General features: G+C 44.9%; 1 protein-coding gene across 1 annotated transcript in view; it reads right to left on the bottom strand.

Moving 5' to 3' along the window:
- Positions 1-23891, bottom strand: part of ZNF704 (zinc finger protein 704) — a 131362-nt gene that overhangs the window by 25117 nt on the left and 82354 nt on the right. The window contains exon 6 of the mRNA XM_073550602.1: positions 22678-22942. Within this exon, the coding sequence (XP_073406703.1) occupies positions 22678-22942 (265 nt within the window). The remainder of the gene's footprint in view (positions 1-22677; positions 22943-23891) is intronic.

Genomic DNA, 23891 nt, shown 5'->3' with positions numbered 1-23891 from the left:
ATATATATGCCCATGATACTATATATGGGGCTTTATATGTGGGGCCATTATAATATGTGCAGGGCTATATGTGGGGCCACTATAATATGTGCAGGGCTATATGTGGGGCCACTATAATATGTGCAGGGCTATATGTGGGGCCACTATAATATGTGCAGGGCTATATGGGGGGCCACTATAATATGTGCAGTGGGCTGTCTGGCTGGTGTATACAGGTACTGCAGTGGGGGGGGCTGGCTGGTGTATACAGGTGCTGCAGTGGGCTGACTGGCTGCTGTATACAGGTGCTGCAGTGGGGGGGCTGGCTGGTGTATACAGATGCTGCAGTGGGCTGGCTGGTGTATACAGGTGCTGCAGTGGGCTGGCTGGTGTATAAAGGTGCTGCAGTGGGCTTTTCCTTAGGATAGGTGATCAAGGTCTGACCTGTGTGGGTGCGATGCCTGCCGCCACCACAGATCACCTGTACTCGGTGCTGGCAGGAACTGCTCAGGTCAGAGGCGTATCTGGGGGGGGGGGCAGCCGGCAGGGTGTAGTCAGACCACCTAATGCGGCGGTCCGCAGTGTCTGCCCTGGCGGCTGCGTTCTGCCACCCCCCCGGACTGGGAGTCGGCTGCTCTCTGTGCTGGCTGTCAAGCTGACAGCCGGCGCAGAGAAGCTGCAGTGCGCCGGCTCCCAGTGATCAATTGTACTGGCGTCTTTATAGACGCCAGTACATTTGAAGCTCTGACCGCTGGGTCAGAGCGACGCCAGCAGTGTGATCAAGATTTCACTATATAATTTTTTTTGTTTTTCTTTAAAGTTCAATAACCTAGAAAAGAAACATGAATATGCATGCAATAATAACAACTTCAAAACGAGGTAGATGACAGTCAGTTCCAGAGACAATCCAATGGTACCCATCTTCGGATCGGAGAAGCCGCACTAGGCCAAACTGTCTCCGACCCAACAGTAATCCAATGGACGAAGTAGTAGGGCAGTGTTCTGTTCGTGGTTCATCCTACTGGAACGTCCTCAATTGGTAGTATCAATACGAGCTCGTGGATTGGCCTCTGAAATGTCTTAGGCTCGCCTTTCCTAAGGACCTTCAGCTCCACCTTCCGGACCTTACCGTCTTGACTAGGGAAAGTCTTTGTAACGATTCCCATAGGCCAGTCGATCCTTCAGGCTTGTTGTTCTTTCATTAGTACCACGTCTCTTTCTTTAAAGTTCGGTTTATTCTGTCGCCATTTTCTTCTTCCTTGGAGAGTCACGAGATATTCCTTTCTCCACCGGTTCCAGAAGTAATCAGCGAGGTACTGCATGCGTTTCCACTGTTTCTGGTAGGTGTTTGCGTGAGTAAACTCTCCACTAACTGTTAGCGGGTTCCCGGTCTTTTGGGTGAGAAGTGTAGCTGGCGTAAGAGTGGTCGGTTTTTTCGGGATCCATGGACACTGGGACAAGCGGTCTTGAGTTGATTATAGCAGAATCTTCAGCCAGAAGAGTAACCAAGGTCTCATGCGTAAGCCTTGAAGAATTTACGTCCATAAACATAGAGTTCAGGATGTTGCGTGAGATCCCGATCATCCTTTCCCAGGAACCTCCCATGTGAGAACTATGCGGAGGATTGAAGATCCAGGTGCAACCTCTTTCTGCCAGCTGATCCTGAATTGGCTTGATGTCAATATCCAGCTCTCGACATGCACCGATGAAGTTGCTTCCACGGTCGGACCTCAACTGTTTCACCGGTCCTCTGATCGCTAGAAACCGCCGGAGAGCGTTGATCAGGCTGGATGTGTCCACAGACTATTACCTCTATGTGGACAGCACGGACACTCATGCAAGTGAATAGTACGGCCCATCGTTTGCTGTTGGCATGGCCACCTCGAGTTCTGCGTGCAGATACCATCCATGGCCCAAAGACATCTAGGCCAACGTAGGTAAAAGGCGGTTCGGCACTCAGTCTGTCAGAGGACAGGTCGGCCATTTGTTGATGTACCTGTTTTCCTCTGGTTTTCCGACATTGCACACAGCGATGTAGTGATCCTGCTACATGTCTTTTCATACCTATGATCCAAAGCCCTGCAGACCGTAACTTGCCTTCTGTGATCTGCCTGCCTTGGTGCTCGGTTTTTTCATGAAAGTGCCGGATCAGTAGATCAGTGATATGATGTTTACTGGGAAGGATGTTGCTCTGAAGCCGCAATCTTGGCTTGATTTAAACGACCACCGACTCTCAGCAAACCAAAGCTGTCCATTACTAGAATCAAATGGGCAATGGGGCTTTTTAGAGGGATCTGCTGTTTGTGGTGAAGGCATTCCCATTCAGTACCGAATACGCTCTGCTGGACGTAGCGTATTATAAGATACTCACAGTGAGAAATGTCCTCGGCAGAGAGTGGTTTATGGCAAACGTGCCAGCTGTGACAGTCTTTGTCTCCACGTGAGTTGTGATACGATCTCGCAATGTGGACTAACCTTACAATAGTCTTGACGAGTCTCATCCAATTGGAGAAGCGTTCGAAGAGCTGGCAACCGAGGCTGGAGGTTGGTTTAGTGTTCGTCGCCAAAGCACTGACCTCGGAGCGGTCTTCTGGATCGCCATCCGGATCCTGGATGCTGAAGACTTCCCGGACACATTCACTTCCCTTCTGTTCCAACAGAAACTTAGGACCTGAAAGCCAAGAAGAGTTAGCAAAGGACCTTATAGACATAGGTCTCGTGGCATGGTCAGCTGGATTAAGTTCAGATGAGATATAGTGCCGTTACTCAGGCTTGGAAGACCTCCTTACTCTTTCGATGCGGTTACTGACGTACAAGTAGAAGCGCCTTGTTTGATTGTAGAAGTAACCTAAGACAACCTTACTGTCACTGTAGTATTGCGCGTCATCTATGTTGGTGTCCAGCTCGTGCTGTATAAAGTCTGCGAGTTCTACTGCAAGCACGGTTACACAGAGTTCAAGCCTGGGAATAGTATGATCAGGCTTGGGAGCCAACTTAGCCTTGCCGAAGACGAATCCAACGTGATCTTGATTGTCGGGTCCCGTCACCTTCAGGTAGGCAACTGCTGCAATGGCCTCCGTGGATGCATCCGAGAACACATGGAGTTCCTTCCTAGTGCTAGCAAGTGAGGTTCTGGCGTAGCATCTCGGTATGTGGAGCTCATCCAAGGCACACAAAGACTGCTTCCAGGCTTCCCATTTTGGTTCCTTCTCAGGAGGGAGTGGGGCATCCCAGTCCTTGACGGTTTCGGAAAGCTGCCTCAGAAGGGATTTACCTTGTATTGTAATTGGTGCCATGAACCCCAGTGGGTCGTATAAGCTATTCACCACTGACAGGACACCACGTTTAGTGAATGGTTTGTCTGCACAGTTGATATGGAAACTGAAGGTGTCGACTGACAGATTCCACCTCAAGCCTAAGCTTCTCTGCACAGGCAGACAGTCTGGTCCCAGGTCTATGTCCTTGAATCCTGCTGCGTGGTCACTTGAATCAAAGGCTCTCATGACAGCCAGGCTGTTTGAAGCAATTTTGTGCAATCTAAGCTTAGCTTGGTACAGCATACCTTGGGTCCTCTTGAGTAGATCGATAGCCACTTCTGTGGGCAGAGATTTTAGTCAATCATCTACATAGAAGTCTTTCTCTACAAAGTCTTTGGCATCTGTTCCATATTCGGCCTCTCCTTCTTGTGCGGTTCTCTGCAGGCCATAGGTTGCCACTGCTGGGGAAGGGCTGTTCCCGAATACGTGCACCCTCATGCGATACTCCACCATCTCTTTGTTGGGGTCATTGTCCTTGTACCACAGGAACCTGAGGAAATTCCTATGGTCCTCTCTGACTATGAAACAGTGGAACATCTGTTCAATGTCGGTGGTGATGGCGATGGGCTCTTTCTGGAACCTCATCAACACTCCTACTAGGTTGTTTGTAAGGTTAGGACCCGTGAGGAGGACATCGTTGAGAGATACACCTTGATGCTTGGCGCTTGAATCAAATACGACTCTAATTTGCTTAGGTTTCCGTGGGTGATATACTCCGAATGAGGGTAGGTACCAGCACTCCTCGTTTTCCTTTAAGGGAGGTGCTGGCTCCACATGGTTATTCCGGAATATCTTGCTCATAAAGGTGACAATGTGTTCTTTCATCTCTGGCTTGTTGCTAAGTGTGCGCTGGAAAGAGTTGAATCTGGACAAGGCTTGTTCACGATTGTTCGGGAGTCTTACCCTGGTAGCTCGGAAGGGTAAGGGAAAAACTCAGTGATTGGTCTCGTCCTTAAGGAACTCATTGTCCATTATCCTGACAAATTCCTTGTCTTCCATTGACGGGGCTACTTTGTTGTCATCCTTAGTTGTATGAAACACTGATCTTCCCAGGTCGTCTGCATAGGGAGAAGGAATGACATCAGGCAGCTGTACGGGATCTGGAGGCTTCTTTTTTACCTCATAGTGATGAGGGCATGGTTTCCAGAAAGTAGCTTGTTCGTCTCTGCGTACATAGGTCTTAAAGGAATCGACTCTTGTTCGGTCCAAGCACACATTTCCTATGATTACCCACCCCAAGTCGAGTCTGTGTGCGTAGGGGGCATAGTCGGGACCATTGCACTGTTGGCGGACCTTATGTATCCTTAAATTGTCTCTGCCGAGCAGAAGTAGGATTTCAGCATCTGAGTCCATAGGTGGGATAACGCTGACTAGGTGCCTTAGGTGTGGTTGGTGGAACGCAGCTTCCGGGGTAGGGATCTCATCCCTTTGGTCGGGTATTTGATCGCATTCGATTAGCATAGGTAAGGGTATTTCTACGCCTCCGTTGACAGGAGAAGCAATGAAACCTTGTGCCCTTCTGCCGCTAGTCTCTATGCGGCCTGAGCAAGTGTTCAGAGTATAGGGCGTTGCTGGTCCCTTGATTCCAAAGGCTTCAAAGAACTTAGGTCCAGCTAGGGATCGATTGCTCTGATCGTCAATGATGGCATACATTTTTACTGCCTTCTTTGGTTTCCCTGCTGGATAAACTCTGATTAGGCATATCCTGGCACAGCATTTATCACTTTGGCTCTCCCCACATACCTGAGCATGAGACAGCCGTGGTAGAATTGGTGTTATTGTGTGGCTCCCCACCATGGCTTGTAGCCGGACTAGAGGTAACTGTGACTGCTGGATCGCTGGTGGCTGAGGTTGGGTGCAAAGCTGATGGGTGTTTGTCACTATGACACTCTTCACACTTAATGGCAGATCATATGTCCGGATTCTTTTCATGGACTTTAGCTCAGCGTTCAATACCATTGATCCGAATTTACTTCATAAGAAAATGGTAGCTCTTGGAGTCCCTCTCAACTTATGCTTGTGGATTTATAACTTCCTGACAGCCAGGATACAGAGTGTAAAAGTTGGACCATTCACTTCGGACACCTTGGTCACAAACATCGGGGCACCTCAGGGGTGTGTTTTGTCCCCGTTACTGTTTTCTCTCTATACGAATGATTGCATCTCTTCAGCAGACTCAGTAAAAATCTTGAAATTTGCCGATGATATGACACTGATTGGTCTCATCAGGGGAAATGCTGAAGACTTGTATCGGAGTGAGGTGGAAAGAATATGTGACTGGTGTAAAGCCAATAATCTTGTACTCAACACTAAAAAAACTGCTGAGATGGTTGTGGATTTTAGGAAAGATCAACATGAGATACTTCCAATCTACATCCATGACGAAGTGGTTCTTAGGGTCACAGAGACCAAATTCCTTGGTGTTATCATCTCTCATGATCTTAAATGGGGGAAAAACGTGGATGCTGTTATAAGAAAAGCACAACAGAGGATGTTCTTCCTGCGTCAGCTGAAAAGATATGGTTTGTCTAAGAATCTGCTGATCTTATTCTTTAATGCTGTCATCAGATCTGTGATTTGTTCCTCTCTGATAGTCTGGTATGGGGGAGCCACTGCGCATGACAAACTCCGCTTACAAAGGACTTTCAGAACAGCAGAGAGAATTATAGGCTCCCCCCTGCCTAAAATCCAGGATCTTTATGATAAGAGTATTCGATCCCACGCATTGAAAATTTCATCCGATCCCTCTCACCCGGGACACTCCTCATTCCAACTACTCCCTTCAGGACGTCGCTTCAGAGTCCCCAAATGCAGCACCAACCGCCATATGAACAGCTTCTATCCACTCTCTGTTCAACAATTAAATCGTCATGTGTAGACTATATACTGTATCTGTCTTGTTAGATGTTACTTGTTGTATCTGTTGTTATATATTATGTTGCCTCTTTGCCACAAAGAATTCCTTGTATATATGTAATATGTACTTGGCGATAATAAATTTGATTGATTGATTGAAATTGATTGATTGATTTATAGTCCTTGGCCATGTGTTCTAACGAGGCACAGCACTTGAAACATACCCCAAGTACGCTGAGGATTTTCTTGCGCTCTTGCATGGTTTTGGACCTGAAGCCTCTACATTTGTTCAATGAGTGTGTTTTTTTGTGAATGGGACACTCACGATTGAAAAACTTATCTCTCGATGGAATAGTGTACTGTTTATCGGCAGTTACCGCAGGTGGTGGCAGGTTAGTCTTTCTGACACTTATACTGCTCCTCAAGTCCTTGTGTCTATGTGAGACGCTTTCATACTTTGAGGACGGTGTTGCTGGAGCTGTAGTGTTAGACTCCAGGAAGTCTAGAATAGGGTCGTTCCTCAATTGGGCCTGTTCGTCGACAAACTTGCAGAACTGATCGAACGGAGGAAAGGTGACATGTGACCTTTTGTACCTGGAAACGCATACTGCCCACTTCTCTTGCAGACTATGCGGCAGCTTTGAGACGATTGGGTTCACCCCATGGGCAGTGTCCAGGTAGCATAATCCAGACAGACGAGGGTCTCCTTTTGCGAGTTCCAGTTCCATAAGCAGATGTCTTAAGTCCAGTAGCTTGTGGGCTTCCTTAAGGTTGATCCTTGGAACATTCTGCAGTCTCTTGAATAGGGATTTTTCTATGGCTTCAGCGCTGCCATAGGTTCTTTCGAGTCTCAGCCAGGCAGCAGCGAGACCTGCTTCAGCTTGCCCCAAATAGACGGTCCATAGACACTTGATACAGTTTGTGGAGTCAGGACCCAACCATTTTACCATGAGGTCGAGCTCCCATTCTGCAGATAGATTGAGGTCAGCAATGGTGGCCTTGAAGGTTGCTTTCCAGTTCTCTGCACAGTCGTCAAACTTTGAGAAGCTGGTGCCGATTAGATCTTTGCTCACCATAAACCTGGCTAACTCGGTCGTATCCGATCCTTCACTCCTTGTTACCATGTTAGCTTGTGTTGCCTCTTGGGCGTATAAGCTGTGTGGCGTGGAAGGGTGAATTGTTCCTGGGTAGAATGATGTTGCTGCATGGTTGAGCTGTGGTTTAACCTCTGGAGATTTTGATGACTGCGGCTTGAACTGTGGAGATGGACTGGAATGCATCTTATGGACGTCTTGTGATGATTGCTGCACCTGAGGGGACACATTATGGCGTTGGTCTTGGGTCTCTGCAGATGCTGTGGGTAACACTGGCACCGTAAGTTGGGCTGACTTGGACGGTTCCACATTGGGTTGAACGTCGCTGGAGGTGTGTGCTGCAGAGATCTGTTTCTGCACGTAATCACTGGTACGGACAGCTGGGTCCTCTTCCAGTGGTGGTAGGCAAATCGGGTCGAGGTTTTGATTCATTGCTTGCTCGAGTATTTTCACTTCAGCTAATGCAATTTTTTCCTCCATTTCTGTTTGAAGAATCTTCGCCCGAGCCTCTGCTTCTGTTTGAAGGATCTTTACTTGGGCCTCTGCTTCTGTTTGAAGCATCTTTGCTTGGGCCTCTGCTTCTGCCTCTGCTTTCTTGGCTTCTGCCTCTGCTTTCTTGGCTTCTGCCTCTGCTTTCTTGGCTTCTGCTTCTGTTTTCTTTTCTGTGTAGGAGCGTCTTAGTTTGGATCGCTCTGCATTTAAACAGGCCTCTAGGATTCTGTCGTTGAGGGCTGAAGTTCTTGAGCAGGATGATTTGTATGACCGAGCAGAGTGTCTGGATAAGCCTGACCTGTGAGATCCAGCTTCTTGCAGATAAACGATACGGAGCTCCGCTTTATCTTTGGCGTCTTGCACAGCGGCGTCCCTTTCTCTTTCTGTGGAATCCACTTTGCTTAATTCTGATGAGGCTTCATCAATATTAGAGTCTTTTAGGAAGGCAATGTACCTTGCGTACAGTCTCTTGTATCTTCCGTGGGCCGTGTCTAGCCATTTTATAGTGTCCTGTAGACTCGCTGCATCATTTTTGTGGCATTGGATGCTTGACATGAGGGAGGTGACTCGTTCCCATAAGTCATCCAGGTTGTCATTAAACTCATCCTTTGTACTGTGATAGTTTTCGACAGTCTTTATGGTTAGTTTGACAGAGCGTCTTGGTCGTGAGTCTTGGTCTGTTTCTGAAGCTGGCTCTGTTTCCCCCTCTTCATAATGGACAGTATCGGGTAGTATTTGCTCTGTTTCAGCAGTGGGAGACTGTGCAGGGTCTTTTTCGGCCATTTTGATTTAAGGTGCGCTGTCTCTTAAGAAACTGAACTTTTGAGTTGGGGGCTGGAAATCGCAGTGCAGCTTAGTTAAGACGTCCTGATGAGATTCCCAATGTGTTTTTAGAGAAATGTGGGGTTTTGCAGTCCGACAATCTGCAGCAATGTTGTATAATATACAGACATTCTCTATGCACAATGCGGTCAGGGGTGATGCTGCAAAGTTTTTTTATCAGAGCAGGGCTACAGTATGTGAGCGGGCAGACGGGTTAGGATCTAAGGGTGATTTTTTTGCCGGGCTTCAAGGCAGTTTTTTGACTGTTCTGTCCCCACATGAGGCGAATGGAGGTGTAGCTGATTGGGGCTGGGAGAGATTCCTACCTTCCGTTTCCTCAATGCATAGCAGACAGGACCATTGTTGCTGTTTTTGCTTTTCATGCGTCCGGAGAGATGATACACACCAGATATTGTGAAGTCCAGACTTGTTTATTGGGAATCTGGATGTACAGCGTATGATTGGTAATGCAGTACTTCTCCAGAAATGCAGATGTAACAACCCAGGTGGTACAGCAAGATGATTCAGCAAGTTGTGTGAGCAACGAAGTGGTCAAAAAACTGATGCCTTTCACAGCCCGTACAGGCAAGTCTCTCCCAAGAGAAAATGAAACTAATAATGGCAGCTAACAGGAAGAGAAGCAGTGACCTTAACCAGGAAGTGGAAGGCATGTACAAGAAATAATAAGCTGCAGTCTGCTATACAGAAAAAGGACAGCAGGTGGCAGCAGACCAAATTCAAGACTACACAGCACAAAAAATAACACAATCTATATAAAACATATAATCATAACTTTAGATGGGACAGCACATGTAGCGTCTCCATTTTTCATGATCTGGGGCTGGGTGAGGGCTTATCTTTTTGCGCGCTGAGCTGATGTTTTTATTGACACAATTTTGGTGTAGATACTATCTTTTGATCGCCTGTTATCGCATTTCATTGCAATGTACATGTGAACAAAACAACGTAATTCTGGAGTTTTGAATTTTTTTCTCATTAAAAAAAAAGACATCCACTGAATATAAGCCCTAATCCATCTTTCGAAGCGAAAAAATAATACAAGACCCTGTCTTATTTTCAGAGAAACACGGTTGAAAACCCCCCCCCCCTTACAAATGAGAGAAAAAAGTGTTATTGACAATTTTTGGGGGAAGCCAACCATATATTGTGTGGAGGAATTCTGGCTCTCACCCAACAGGGAAACGATGATGAAACATGTTGAATTTTAATGTCCAATAATGTTATTTTTACTGAAGATAAAACACTGATAGAGGAATCCGGCAGCGAGCTACCGCCCTGTTCTCATTTAAAAACTGTATAGACGGGCACATCTGTATACACTCACACATTTGACTAACTACTATCTAATCTGTTTGCCCTCTAAAGTTTGTGGACCATAAAAATAAACTTTATATCTCCTACATTTTGAAAGACTGATTCCCATTTTCTGGAGGTGTTTGACAACATTTGTATCTATGGCTGGTTTCACACTTGCGTTTTTTTGCGCTGTGTTTTTGCGCATAAATGCGCATGTGTTTTTTTTTACTATACTTAACATGGGTGCGCATTGTCATGCATTTTGTACGTGTTTGTATGCGCATTGGGTTTTTTTGTAGTGTGCGCCCGGGCGCACAAAATGCATCCTGTTGCATTTTTGTGTGTCCGACCTGTCTCAAAAAAACGCACGCGCCTGCAATGTGCACGAAATTCACCCAAAAACCCATTAAAGTCTATGGGAGCGCTGATGTGCGCATAATCATGCGCACGTCAGCGCAAAAAAAGCATGTATTTTTTTGCAAAAACCATGCGCAAAAAAACAAGAAAATGCATAAAAAACGCATGATGCGTTTTTTATGCGCGTTTGTATTGCGCATGGAGCGCAGTGCAAAAAAACGCAAGTGTGAAAGTAGCCTACAATCTGTAAATTAAAGGGAACCTGTCACCAGGGTTTTCCCATATAACCTACACCAACCACAATAGCACATATGACTCCAATTCGTGCTGTAAGGCAAAAAACACACATTTATTATACTCCCCAATGGGGTGGGCATCACTGGTCTTCATTCTGTGTCTCCTCTCTTCTTGCAATGCTGTTCTCCTATGCTTGATCTGGATGACACGTCTTACGTTATCCACAGTGTTCCTCTTCGCACTCCTGCGTGCACTTCTCTGTGCCTGCCAAGGGCAGAGCAAAGTGCTCTGCCCTCGGCAGGCACAGAGACGCGCGCCTGCGCAGGAGCGCGAAGGGAGACACTGTGTGGATGAAATAGGACGAATCAACCACACGAAGCAGAGAAGGAGGATGGCATCACAAGAAGAGAGAAGGCGCAGGATGAAGACCAGAAAGTCCCATAGATGAGCTTAATAGAAGGTCAGCTTTTTTCCTTACTGGGCGAATTAGAGTCATATGTGCAGCATTATAGAATGCTGTCACATGGGGCTGAAAAGTGGTGACTGTAGGTTATAGCGGAAAAAACTGGTGACAGGTTCACTTGTCTTTGTCCTGTATTAAATATTGTCTAAAAATTTAAAACGGTTAAAGAGTAACCATTGTTTTAGTTTTTAAATCAATAGTACATATGAAAATAAGCAACATTTTAATATATCTTATCAGAGAAATCTCCTTCTTTCTTCTTATGGACTGATCTTTTAATTCATGGGTAAAATCTGTTTTCAGTGAAAAAACATTGTTACTGAGATAGGAGATGGCAGTTGGTGCTTTTAGAATTCTATGGCAAGGGGAGGAGGGAGAAGCTAGAAACAGACACAGGTATTCTGCTGGAAGTTCACCTGTAATAAAAGTAAGGTTGTGTGCACACTTTGCGTTTTTGTCGTGGTTTTTTTGCGCAGTTTTGTCACAAAACCTGAAGCATTTCCTGATGCTAGAAAAGTGAATGAGAATCCTGATGTCTCATGCATACATTGCTTATTCTTGACTTAGAGATTTAAGTCCAATTTAAATCCGCAGCATGTCAATTCTTTAAGCGTCTTTATTGCATATTTCATACATACTAATGAGTAGGGAAAAACGCATGACTAAGTCGGTTGAGCAGAAACGTGCGACGGGGTGGACGCCACCTGCATGAGGAAACCCCATACGCAAGTTCAACTATTTCTATACTTAGATTCTAGCGTTCTTAGTCCCCGTGGCAGCACTGACTTCAGAAAATCAATATGGCCACACTCGAGACTTGTATGCCGCTGAATGCATGATCCGTTGCTGATGATTATGTGTCATATATCAGAACATACTGTAAGCATAGTGTACAGCTCCTTTTTCTGAGGACAAAAAATCTATTACTTCTGCAATGTATAGCAAATTCTGCCTGCACTTGAATCTTTACTTTTGCACCCTCTTTTGCCATACACTTAGGCCTTGTATAACTGACAGCAACAATTATCGTAGAGGGCGCTACCCACATGGTATGTCTTTTATATGGACTGTAAACTTTCAGCTCTCAATTTAATCTGCATATAACCTGTTTCCTCTGGACACCGGTCTGTTATCGTCTGGGTGTGCGCCCTTTGTTTTAATTACTGTTTTTATATACTATCTGGCATTATTCTGTGTTTCTTGTTATCACCTGATTCTCATTAAAATTTACAATTTCTTTACAATCTCTTTGCACTGGACTTTATGGTAATATTCGTTCCTCCTCCTTTTTTCCCTATTGTAAATACCGACTGTCCTATTGGCATAAAATGTAGTCTAGTCTGGTCCCTCCTATTGTGGATAGCACACTATTTATGTTACTAATATATATCTACTTATTCATACCACAATAACGGGACCTACCCTATTCCCTTGTTCCCCATTTTCACCAAAAAGCATGTATAATAAAAGACGAGTCAAAACCACGTACGAAATGTTGCAAAAAAGCGCTTATGAGGGTACTAGCTGAAGAGCCCGGCATAGTAACTAACTACGGTTAGTTAGAACAAATTATAATGAATATATATATATATATATATATATATAAGCTGAGTGTATAGCCCCGTCCACTCCGCATAGCCACATTCACTATAATATCCCACATCATCCCGTCAGCTAGAGCCACCAGACTACTACCCATAATATCCCACATCATCCCGTCAGCCAGAGCCACCAGACTACTACCCCTAATATCCCACATCATCCCGTCAGCCAGAGCCACCGGACTACTACCCCTAATATCCCACATCATCCCATCAGCCAGAGCCACCGGACTACTACCCCTAATATCTCACATCATCCCATCAGCCAGAGCCACCGGACTACTACCACTAATATCCCACATCATCCCGTCAGAGCCACCGGACTACTACCCCTAATATCCCACATCGTCCCGTCAGCCAGAACCACCGGACTACTACCCCTAATATCCCACATCGTCCCTTCAGCCAGAGCCACCAGACTACTACCACTAATATCCCACATCATCCCATCAGCCAGAACCATCAGACTACAACCCCTAATATCCCACATCATCCCATCCGCCAGAGCCACCGGACTACCCCTAGTATCCCACATCATACCGTCAGTCAGAACCATCAGACTACAACCCCTAATATCCCACATCATCCCATCAGCCAGATCCACTGGACTACTACCCCTAATATCCCACATCATCCCACCAGCCTGGGGTCAGAACCAGAGCGCTGAGTGGAATGGTCCTAACTTCCATACCGGGGATCCCTTTAAGAGAAGCCTGGGGTCAGAACCAGAGCACTGAGTGGATTTGCCCTGACTTGCATACCAATGATCCCTTTGATAGAATCCTGGGGTCAGAATCAGAGCGCTGAGGGATTTGCCCTAACTTCCATACTAGAGATCCCTTTAAGAGGGGCCTGGGATCAGTACCAAAGCGTAGAGTGGATTTGCCCTCACTTCCATACTGGGGATCCTTTTAAGAGGGGCCTGGGGTCAGAACCAGAGCGCTTAGTGAAATTGCCATAACTTCCACACCAATGATCCCTTTAAGAGACCCTGGGGTCAAAACCACAGAGCTGAGTGGAACGGTCCTAACTTCCATACCGGGGATCCCTTTAAGAGAGGCTTGGGGTCAGAACCAGAGCGCTTAGTGGAATTGCCCTAACTTCCATACCAATGATCCCTTTAAGAGACCCTGGGGTAAGAAACACAGCGCTGAGTGGAACTGTCCTAACTTCCATACCGGGGATCCCTTTAAGAGGGAAGATGTGCCTATGGTGTTGTGGAGTGGAAAAACTATTGCTCATAGCAACCAATCACAGCTCAGCTTCTTTTAAACAGCTCTGGTGAAATGAAAGATGCTTCGTGATTGGCTGGTGATACACACATACATTCAATTTTATAAATATATACTGTAGATGTGCACACTATTAGGAATTCACAGCGCTCTGGACCCAGAGAATGTCTACTGCGTCCAAAGCACTGCCATCTATTGAACGCAGGTGAATCCTCTATGATCACTGAACCGTGTGGATTCACCGCGTCCAATACAGTGTACGGGTGAAATTTATTTTGCAGAGGCTCGCGTCTCGGTAAGAAAAATTGACATGCTGCGGTCTGGAAAGACGCATCGCATATCCGTCTCAATGGGTGAGCCAGGGCATCTATGGATGCATAGTGGCATGGGATTTCGTGAAATCTCATTCACTATGCTGTAACATCAGGACACTGCTGATTGGATGCTGCACTACTACGCAGCGTCTAACCCGCTGCGTTTACTGATCGTGTGTACATACCCTCATATGCTGAGTTTTTTGAGCCAAGAGATGCAAAACAGGTGCAGAAATTTCTGCACAAGATACTTAACATGTGCACATACCCTTAGGATGTGTGCACACGTTGCGGATTTTGCTGCGGATTTTTCCGCACAGAATCCACAGGTCAAATGACCTGCGGTTTATCTGCGGATTTACTGCAGATTAGCCTGCGGTTTTCCCCTGCGGTTTGACACCTGTCATGGAGCAGGTGCCAAACCGCTGCGGAATCCGCACAAAGAATTGACATGCTGCGGATTTCAATCTGCAGCAAATCCGAGCGGAAAATTCCGCAACGTGTGCACTGCGTTTTTCTATTTCCATAGACTAAAAGGGTACTGTACAACGCAGCAGACACTGCTGCGGACCCGCAGGGCAAAATCCACTGCGGATCCGCAGCAGAATCCGCAACGTGTGCACACACCCTTACAAGTCTTCATTGAACGGCACTGGGATCAGAGCATGTGGAAGCATAGCAATACATGGAGCTGAGCGCTCCGCTCCCGAGTGCTGGCGGCAGTGCTGGGTATTAACATGCGAGACTCGGCCGTGTTTATCGCATGTGTGATCCTGGCCTAATAGGAAAATCAGTATTCATTGAAGTCAGATTTACCCGTGAATTGTGAATTTTGAAAATGAAAAATCAGTCCAGGAGGAGAAAAAGACAGATACTATGGAATACTGTTACATTTAGGGTCTGTGCACACGGTGCGGTTTCTACTGCGGATCCGCAGCGGATTTGCCGCTGCGGATCTGCAGCAGAACTGCAGGTGATGTACAGTACCATTATAGCCTATGTAATAAAAAAAACGCTGTGCACATGCTGCGGATTTTTCCGCGCGGAAAAAAAAAGCAGCATGACACTTCTTTTGTGCGGTTTTGCTGCAGTTTTCCACCTGCCCCATTCTACAAATTCGCAGGTGGAAAACTGCAGTGGAAAACCGCACAAAAACGGCAGTAAAACCGCAAAAAAAAAGGAAGAAATCCGCAGGAAAAATGCAGGTCATTCGACCTGCGGATTTAGTAAACTCCACGGGGGAGGATCCGCACCGTGTTCACATAGCCTAAAAGCAAAGCCTTCATTGAAAGATAGCACAAGACACAGGGTTGACTAAACAAGCCCATAGTTTAAAGGATTAAAGAGAACCTTTCACAATATTTTTTTATATCAGTAAAGAGGAGCTGAATAAAACGTTTTGTTTTGGGTTTTTTCTCCACTGCATTGTGGAAATATGGGCTTTTGTGGTTTTTATGCAGATTTCCCATTCAGCAAGGGGGCGTTAACAGATTTTTCTCTGGGAGTGTTTACTTTTTCCCTTGTATGAAGTTGCTCAATCATAAAAAGCAAGCATCATATAGGGGAAAAGAAAGTAAACACCTACAAAGGTCAGAACAGGCTTTTTCAGTGTGATTTGGTGAGGCTGAAATATGTAACCTGATCACACTGAGACTGTCCTTACAGCGCCAGGAGAGGAGTTTATGCTTAAAACATACAACTCTGCCCTTCACCTCTCCAAACAAACCTACTTCTACACCCTCATCACCGCACTATCCAACAATCCTAAACAACTCTGACACTTATTCTCTTATCAATCCAAGAGTGCAGGTCCCCACCACCGACCTCAATGCTGACAAGCTGGCAAATTGTTTCAAAGAAAAAAATTACCATATCCTACAGGAAATTTTCACCCAATCCCCTAATACCACACGTTGTCCTCCCTCCCGCACTTTCTGTCTTTTAATTGGTCACGGAAGTCAACAGGCTCCTTGCATCTTTTCTCTTTACTATCTGCATCTGTGACCCTATTCCCTCATATCTCCTTCAGTGCCTTTCACCGACTGTCACCATTCACCTAACTAAGAATATTTAATTTCTCTCTTTCATCTGGTATCTTTCCCTCCTCATTTAAATACACCAGCATACATCCATTACTTAAAAAATCATCCCTCAACCACAACTGTGCTGCTAACAACAGACCTGTCTCTAATCTTCCCTTCATCTCCAAACTCCTGAAATACTTGGTTCACTCCCGTCTAATCCATTATGTCTGAATTAACTCTTTTCTTGACCCTTTACAATCTGGTGTCTGTTCTTTACACTCTACTGAAACTGCCCCAACTAAAGTCTCTAATGATCTACTGAAACTGCCTTCACCAAAGTCTCTAATGGTCTACTAACAGCTAAGTCTTCCGGTCACTACTCCCTTCTGATTCTCCTGGATCTCTTCAGCATTCGACACTGGATCATCAGCTCCTCCTTACTATGCTCCGCTCTACCGACCTCAAAGATACCATTCTTTCCTTGTTCTCCTCCTGCCTCTCTGTCCACCCCTTCACTGTATTTTTTGTTTTTACTGGATCCTCTTCCCCTCCTCTACACCTTACTGTCGGATTGCCTCAAGGATCAGTCCTAGGCCCCCGCCTCTTCTCCTTATATACTGCTCCTTTTGGGAAAACCATCAGTAGATTTGGTTTTCAGGACCATTTCTATGCTGATGACACGCAATCATACACATCTTCTGACATCACACCTGTATTACTACAAAATACCAGTGACTGTCTTTCCACTCTATCTAACATTATGTCCTCCCTCTATCTGAAATTGAATCTGTCAAAAGCTGAACTCCATGTGTTTCCTCCCTTGAATAACCTATCTATGCCTGATATTGCGTGGTTCTACCATTACTCTCTAGAAACTTATCTTCTGTCTTTGGGTCATATTTGAGTTAGATTTTTTATTCACCCCCTATATCCGATCACTCGCTTGCTCATGTCACTTACACTTCAAAAACATCTCTAGAATTTGACCCTTAACTTTGATTCTGCTAAAACTATTACTTTTAGTCCTATTTATTTTCATCTGGAATATTGGAACGCTCTACTAATTGGTCTCCCTCTTACTAAACTCTCCCCTCTCCAATCCGCCCTAAATGCAGCAGCCAGAATTGTATTTTGATCGAACAGCTACACTGATGCCTCTACCCTGTGCCAGTCGTTACACTGGTTGCCCATCCGCTACTGAGTTCAATATAAACTTAACACTCTCGACCACAAAGCTTAAAGCTATGTGCACACGTTGCGGATTTGGTTGCAGAAATTTCTGCAGGGTTTGTGCATCTATTGGCAGAAAACGCAGTGGAAAATCCGTGAGTTTTTTATGCACTTTTGTTGCGGATTTGTATGCGTTTTTGTAAATCCATAGAGCTGTATAAAGATATATTATTTAACAAAAAAAAGAATTGTGATGCCATTTCCTTGTTCAACCTTTTCTTTTTCATTCTCTATTAAACACCATAATATCATTACATACCATGTTCAAATATATAATGTTTACACACACAAAACAAATATAAGTGAATATTTGCATAACCAGCAGAGGGAAAGCCGACGGCTGAGGGCTGATGTTAATATTCTGGGAAGGAGCCAATAGTCATAAAGGTTCCCAAGCTATTAATACCAGCTCGCAGATGTTTGCTTAGCCTTTACTGGCTAGTTTAAAGGGGAATCCCAGAAAAAATTGACATGGGTCCCCCTATAAAATCGAACCAGCAAAGGCTAGGCAGACAGCCGTGGGCTGATATTAATAGCCTGGGAAGGGGACATGTATATTGGCACCCCCCAGGCTAAAAATATCAGCTGTCAGCCGCCCCAGAAATGGCACATCCTATAGATGCGCCAATTCTGGCATTTAGCCTCGCTCTTCCCACTTGCTCTGTAGCGGTGGCAAGTGGGGTTCATATTTGTGGGGTTGATGTCACCTTTATATTGTCAGGTGACATCAAGCCCACAGGATAGTAATGGAGAGGCGTCTATAAGACACCTATCCATTACTAATCCTATAGTTACATTGTAAATAAAGACACAGCCAATAAAACCTTTATATGAAATAATCACATAGACTCCTTTATTGAATCTTAATTTACCATACTTACTGAACACCTAATACCTGACTCCCTCCTCTCCTACAACAAAAATAAAATAATAAACCAACATATAATACTCCCTGTCCACCGTAGTCCATTTACCGAGTGTCCCATGACGATCTCACATGTAGAACAGTCACATCTGCTCTACCCGGCCTCCGGTGCTACACTGACAGGAGGTAATCATTCCTGCAGTGTATCACTGTACTGCCATGAGAGCTCACCCGAGTTCATCAGGTCCAGTGCTTTCATTAACGGCACTACCGCTGTGTGAGTACTTTCCCACACAGTGGAGCCATAAGTGAAAGCACCGGAGCTGATCAGGTGATATACTACGGTGAACTCTCAAAGCGGCTCAGTGTTACACTGTGGGAGTTGTTACCTTGTGTTAGTGTATCGCCGGCGGCCTGGTGACATCGACGTGGGACACTCGGTATCAAATGGACTACGGGAGTATATGTTGGTTTATTATTTTTGATTGCTTGCAGGAGACGAGGGCGTCGGGGATTAGGTGTTCGGTGAGTATGTATATTGTATGTGATCATGTCAATGTTTCGATTTTTTTCACAATTGAACTCAGGCGACGGATGATGAGACTACTCTCCCATCTTCGGCTCATGCTGTCTGTTATATGTGACAGCAGACATAGCCGGATGGGAGTAGTAGTTTCCCTTACCTGTGTCTACTTCCACTGAAATTCCTGCTGCAGAATCCTTCGTCAAGGACTTTTCTAAGTTCTGGGAAAACACCAAGACCACCTTATTGAAATCCCCTTAACAGATGAAGAGACATACAAACAAGACATCTGGATCCGCCTCTCTTTCGACCAGGCGACAAGGTTTGGCTGTCATCAAAGTACGTCAGTCTCATGCTACCCTTTCAAGGTTCTGAAACAGATAAATCCTGTAGCCTACAAGCTCAAACTCTTGGTCTCTTCATGGATCACCAATTCATTTCATGTGTCTCTCGTAAAGCCTGTAGTCCTAAGACCCTTCTTCAAAGATCCAGGTACCACTTCTGCTTCAGTCAGCTCTGAAGATGTTTTCAAGGTAGACAATATTCTGGCCACCAAGAGGGTAAGAGGAAAAACCTTTTTCTTGTGGATTGGAAAGGGTTCAGTCCAGAGGAGAGGTTGTGGGAGCTCAGGTAGAACATCCATGCCACTCTCCTCCTGGAGAGATTCTTGCAGGCTTAAAGAAGAGGGGGCGGAAAGAGGGGGGTATTGTAGCAGCGGCATCCCTGTAGATTTTTTTACCTCAACTGGCAGGGACACCAACTCACTCATCGCCGCGGACCCCGTCCAACACTGTCTTCTCCACCCTTCTCCTTCTGCCGTCCAGGATTTCTGCACATGGCGCGCACATCCCCAGGCATGGTGCTTAGGTCACACACTCCTTTCTTAAAGGGATCGCATACACCATCCTAAAGTGTCATCAGCTAATGGGTGGAAGACACTTCTTATTTAAGGAACCACCACCTGAATTAAACAAGTATAGTTATAATGCACGCTTGCTAGTTGTCAGGTCCCCAGTACCCGCCAGTCAGTCTACCTGTCTAGTATCTGTCTGCCCATACTTGCCTTTTGTTTCTGTATACCAGCCTGCACAGTTTTCACAGCAGGCCACGGAGTCTAGCATTGGTAGGTAGATTATAAATGTAAAATAGATTTCTATTTAGAGCTTTACTACATACAGTGTAATAGAATGGTGATTCTTATAAGAAACACAGAGGTTTTTGTGCAATGGCAGCAACATCTACAGGACTTTGTAACAGAGTTCTCAGAATTCGTTACTCAATCTCAAAAGCCAAGTAATCAATACAATTGAGCCCAACGTGAAGCCAATCTACGACAGAGCAGAGCGTAATCAAGTCTGCTTCTGCTGTACAGAATATGTATTGTGTGTACAGATGAAAGCATGCGGTTTTACCGCCATCTGTATACCATTCAATGAAGGTGTCAATGCAGCAGAGAGAATACACTGAAGTTACTGACACTTAAGGCCCCCATACACATTAGACTAATGTCAGCCAAGCCCACCTATATTAACAGAACAGGCATGTCCAATTTCATACTTCCGATCCTTTTGTTCTAAAAAGAGATAAGCTGCCGCCAGAGATGTCTGACACCGGCTTTCTTTACAGAGATCTGAGGAGCTCATTGCAGAACAATGGCTCCTGTGTATGGGACAGTCAGTCGAAATAATTCCGACAGTTATCTAATGTGTATGCGGGGCTTTAGTGGTGCTGATACTTATATTATCATTCAAGGGGGTCAAAGAAGTTCAGCCATATTGTTTAAGAGGTATGACACAGAAATTGATTGAGAGGCTTGATACAAAGGCATGTAGTATCATGGAAAACTGTGGGAGAAAGATGTAATTGCAAAAGTAGTTGAAGGCATAATTTGTGAAATACAACTCCATTTGCTGAAATTCAGCCCCCAACTTGCCAGTGATGGGAATCATATGCGAGGATCGTTGCGTGTCCCCCCAGGATGTGTCTGGAGATATACTGAACCCACTGGAGGGCGTTCCAATCACAGCCACAGCGCCAAATAAAAAGTAAGCATGGACTGGGTCAAGATTTTTGACCAAGTCAGATTAAGAAAACCTGACAAGGGCTTTTATATATGGAAAGGTCTGTAGGAGGGTAGTGGGATGGATCTTTCCCTCCAGACTGGGTTTTGCAAGTGGCCAATGGCCACTGTTTACATTCAGACCTGCAGGTTAGGGCAGGGCTGTGTTTGTTTGTTGCAGAGCTGAAGGTTCTGAGTGTGTCTATCAGTGTGAGGTGTTTCATTGCATTCATTTGGTAAATTCAAAAAAGTTCATTTTTTCTCATTAATGTACACTCTGCACCCCATCTTGACTGAAAAAAAACAGAAACGTAAAAATTTTTGCAAATTTATTAAAAACGAAAAACTGAGATATCGCATGATCATAAGTATTCAGACCCATTGCGCAGACACTCATATGTAAGTCACATTCTATCCATTTCCTTGTGATCCTCCTTGAGATGTTCTACTCCTTCACTGGAGTCCAACTGTGTTTAATTAAACTGATAGGACTTGATTTGTAAAGGCACACACCTGTCTATATAAGACCTCACAACTCACAGTGCATGTCAGACTAAATGAGAATCATGAGGTCAAAGGAACTGGCCAAGGAGCTCAGAGACACAATTGTGGCAAGACACAGTTCTGGCCAAGCTTACAAAAGAATTTCTGCAGTACTCAAGATTCCTAACAGCACAGTGGTCTCCATAATCCTTAAATGGAAGAAGTTTGGGACCACCAGAAGTCTTCCTAGACCTAGGTACCCATCCAGCCAAACTGAGCAATCGTGGGACAAGAGCCTTGGTGAGAGAGGTAAAGAAGAACCCCAAGATCACTGTGGCTGAGCTCCACAGATGCAGTAGGGAGATGGGAGAAAGTTCCACAATGTCAACTATCACTGCAGCCCTCCACCAGTCAGGCCTTTATGGCAGAGTGACTTGAAGGAAGCCTCTCCTCAGTGCCAGACATATGAAAGGCCAAATAGAGTTTGCTAAAAAACACATGAAGGAGTCCCAGACTATGAGAAATAAGATTCTCTGGTCTGATGAGAAGATGGAACTTTTTGGTGATAATTCTAAGCAGTATACTTGGAGAAAACCAGACACTGCTCGTCACCTGCCCAATACAATCCCAACAGTGAAACATGGTGGTGGCAGCATCATGCTATGGGGGGTGTTTTTCAGCTGCAGGGACAGGAAGAATGGCAGAGGATCCCCAAATCCAGGTGTGAAAAACTTGTTGCATCATTCCCAAGAAGACTCGTGGCTGTGCTAGCTCAAAAGGTGCTTCTACTCAATACTGAGCAAAGGGTCTGAATACTTCTGACCATGTGATATTTCAGTTTTTCTTTTTTAATAAATTTCAAAAAATGTCTACATTTCTGTTTTTTTCAGTCAAGATGGGGTGGAGAGTGTACATTAATGAGAAAAAAATGAACATTTTTGAATTTACCAAATGTCTGTAATGAAACAAAGAGTGACAAATTTAAAGGATTCTGAAAGCTTTCCGTACCCACTGTATATATATTATACAATATACAAGCAACAGGGCAATGCTGTAGATTAAGCAGGTACACCAGCCACCAGCCTCATCAGGTCAAAGAGATCTAATTAATAATGCATGGAGTTTGTGCTGAGAAGTCTGATGAAAGATACAAAAAGAAAAACGAATGGAGCAATGAAGCAGTACATGATGTGTTGCATATCACATTTCTATTGCATCTCCAAAAACTAAATGTCAAAAGTTTAGGATGTTATTCAGGCGGTAGGTACTAAAAGAATTACCAACTGTTTAACACTTTTCCTTTACACTAAAGGGCCTTTGAGGTCACATTTTGATAGGTTTCCTTTAACAAAATAGCAGAGTAAGGAAACAATAAATTTTTCATTTACATGAATGGTATTGTTGTGGTTTACCTGGTAGGCATGATCGGACTGAACTAAGTAAAAGGTGTTGGGGGCTGATCTGCTTAGACGGCCATTCAGTTTGGTCTCTGTCTTGCTGTAAATAGAGTCACAACTTCCAGTACTTGGAAGAAGTATTGTAGAGGGAGGTGATGAAAAAGGTGGCGATACAGGAGGGAGGCTGCATAGTCCTTCTGTGCCAGACTCATTGTTAAGCCTAATCTCCGTATAGTAAAAATCTTCTTCTCCATCACAGTCATCTGATTCCCCAGTCCGCCTGTGGAAAGAAATATATATGTCAATGTGTCAAAAACAGCTATACATTAAAGAGAACCTGCCACCTTCCATTTTTAATGGTACATTTAAAACTTTTTTTTCAAACAACCATTCAAAATTGCAGAGGAAATGGTCTTCTAGAATGTGGTTCTACCAAAGCTAACATAAGAAGGGTATAAGGCAGGGTCCCCAACCTGTAGCTTGGGAGCCACATATGGCTCGCGGTCCCATGAATTGTTTCTCGCGGCTGTCTGCCAATTTGGTGCATTAAGTCAAGGTCTAGCAAACAGGTATGAGGAGCACATCTCAAAATGTTGAATTTTGTGAGTAGAGATCTGGATGGACATATACTGGTCTCAGAGATTGGAGATGATTTAAATATGGTACGCTGGAGGATGATACTACCTGTCTGAGGAGGTGCTCAAAGCTGGATGAGACTCTGTTGGGAGTGCTGGATGGGAGAATACTGAATGGGGGTATTGTGGGAACTTCTGGATCTTGGTACACTGCTTCGGGATGATTTCTGCAAAAAAGCTTTGGCTATCATTATACTCGTAATGGGGGTTTTGGTTTCCACTACTGTGAGGGGGGCAGGAGCTGGATGTTGCTTGTGAACCTCTCTCAGAGCTGAATATGGCTCTCAAGGCCAGAAAGGTTTGAGACCACTGGTATAAGGCATAGATCCGGGCTAGTTTACTCAAAGAAGTGGTCTACTAGAGAAGTTTCACTAAAATAAGATGTTACACTTAATGTCCACATCTGTATTATCTACCCAAATAGTCAGCACTTTGAAAAGCCCTAATCCTTACCAGTTTCTTTTTTAGGGCTCATACTCACTTGCAAGAAACTCGCATGATTCACATGTGAGTCTCTCGCATGAAAATCTGGCGCTGCTGCCGGCACTCAGACCAGAGCGTGCGGCTGCAGTCCCAGTGCCGGCGGCAGTGCCG

The sequence above is a fragment of the Dendrobates tinctorius genome, unplaced genomic scaffold (assembly GCF_039654945.1).
Source record: "Dendrobates tinctorius isolate UK_male_01 unplaced genomic scaffold, ASM3965494v1 ptg000165l, whole genome shotgun sequence".
NCBI classification, from domain to species: Eukaryota; Metazoa; Chordata; class Amphibia; order Anura; family Dendrobatidae; genus Dendrobates; species Dendrobates tinctorius.
This window is presented reverse-complemented; position numbering and strand designations above follow the sequence as displayed.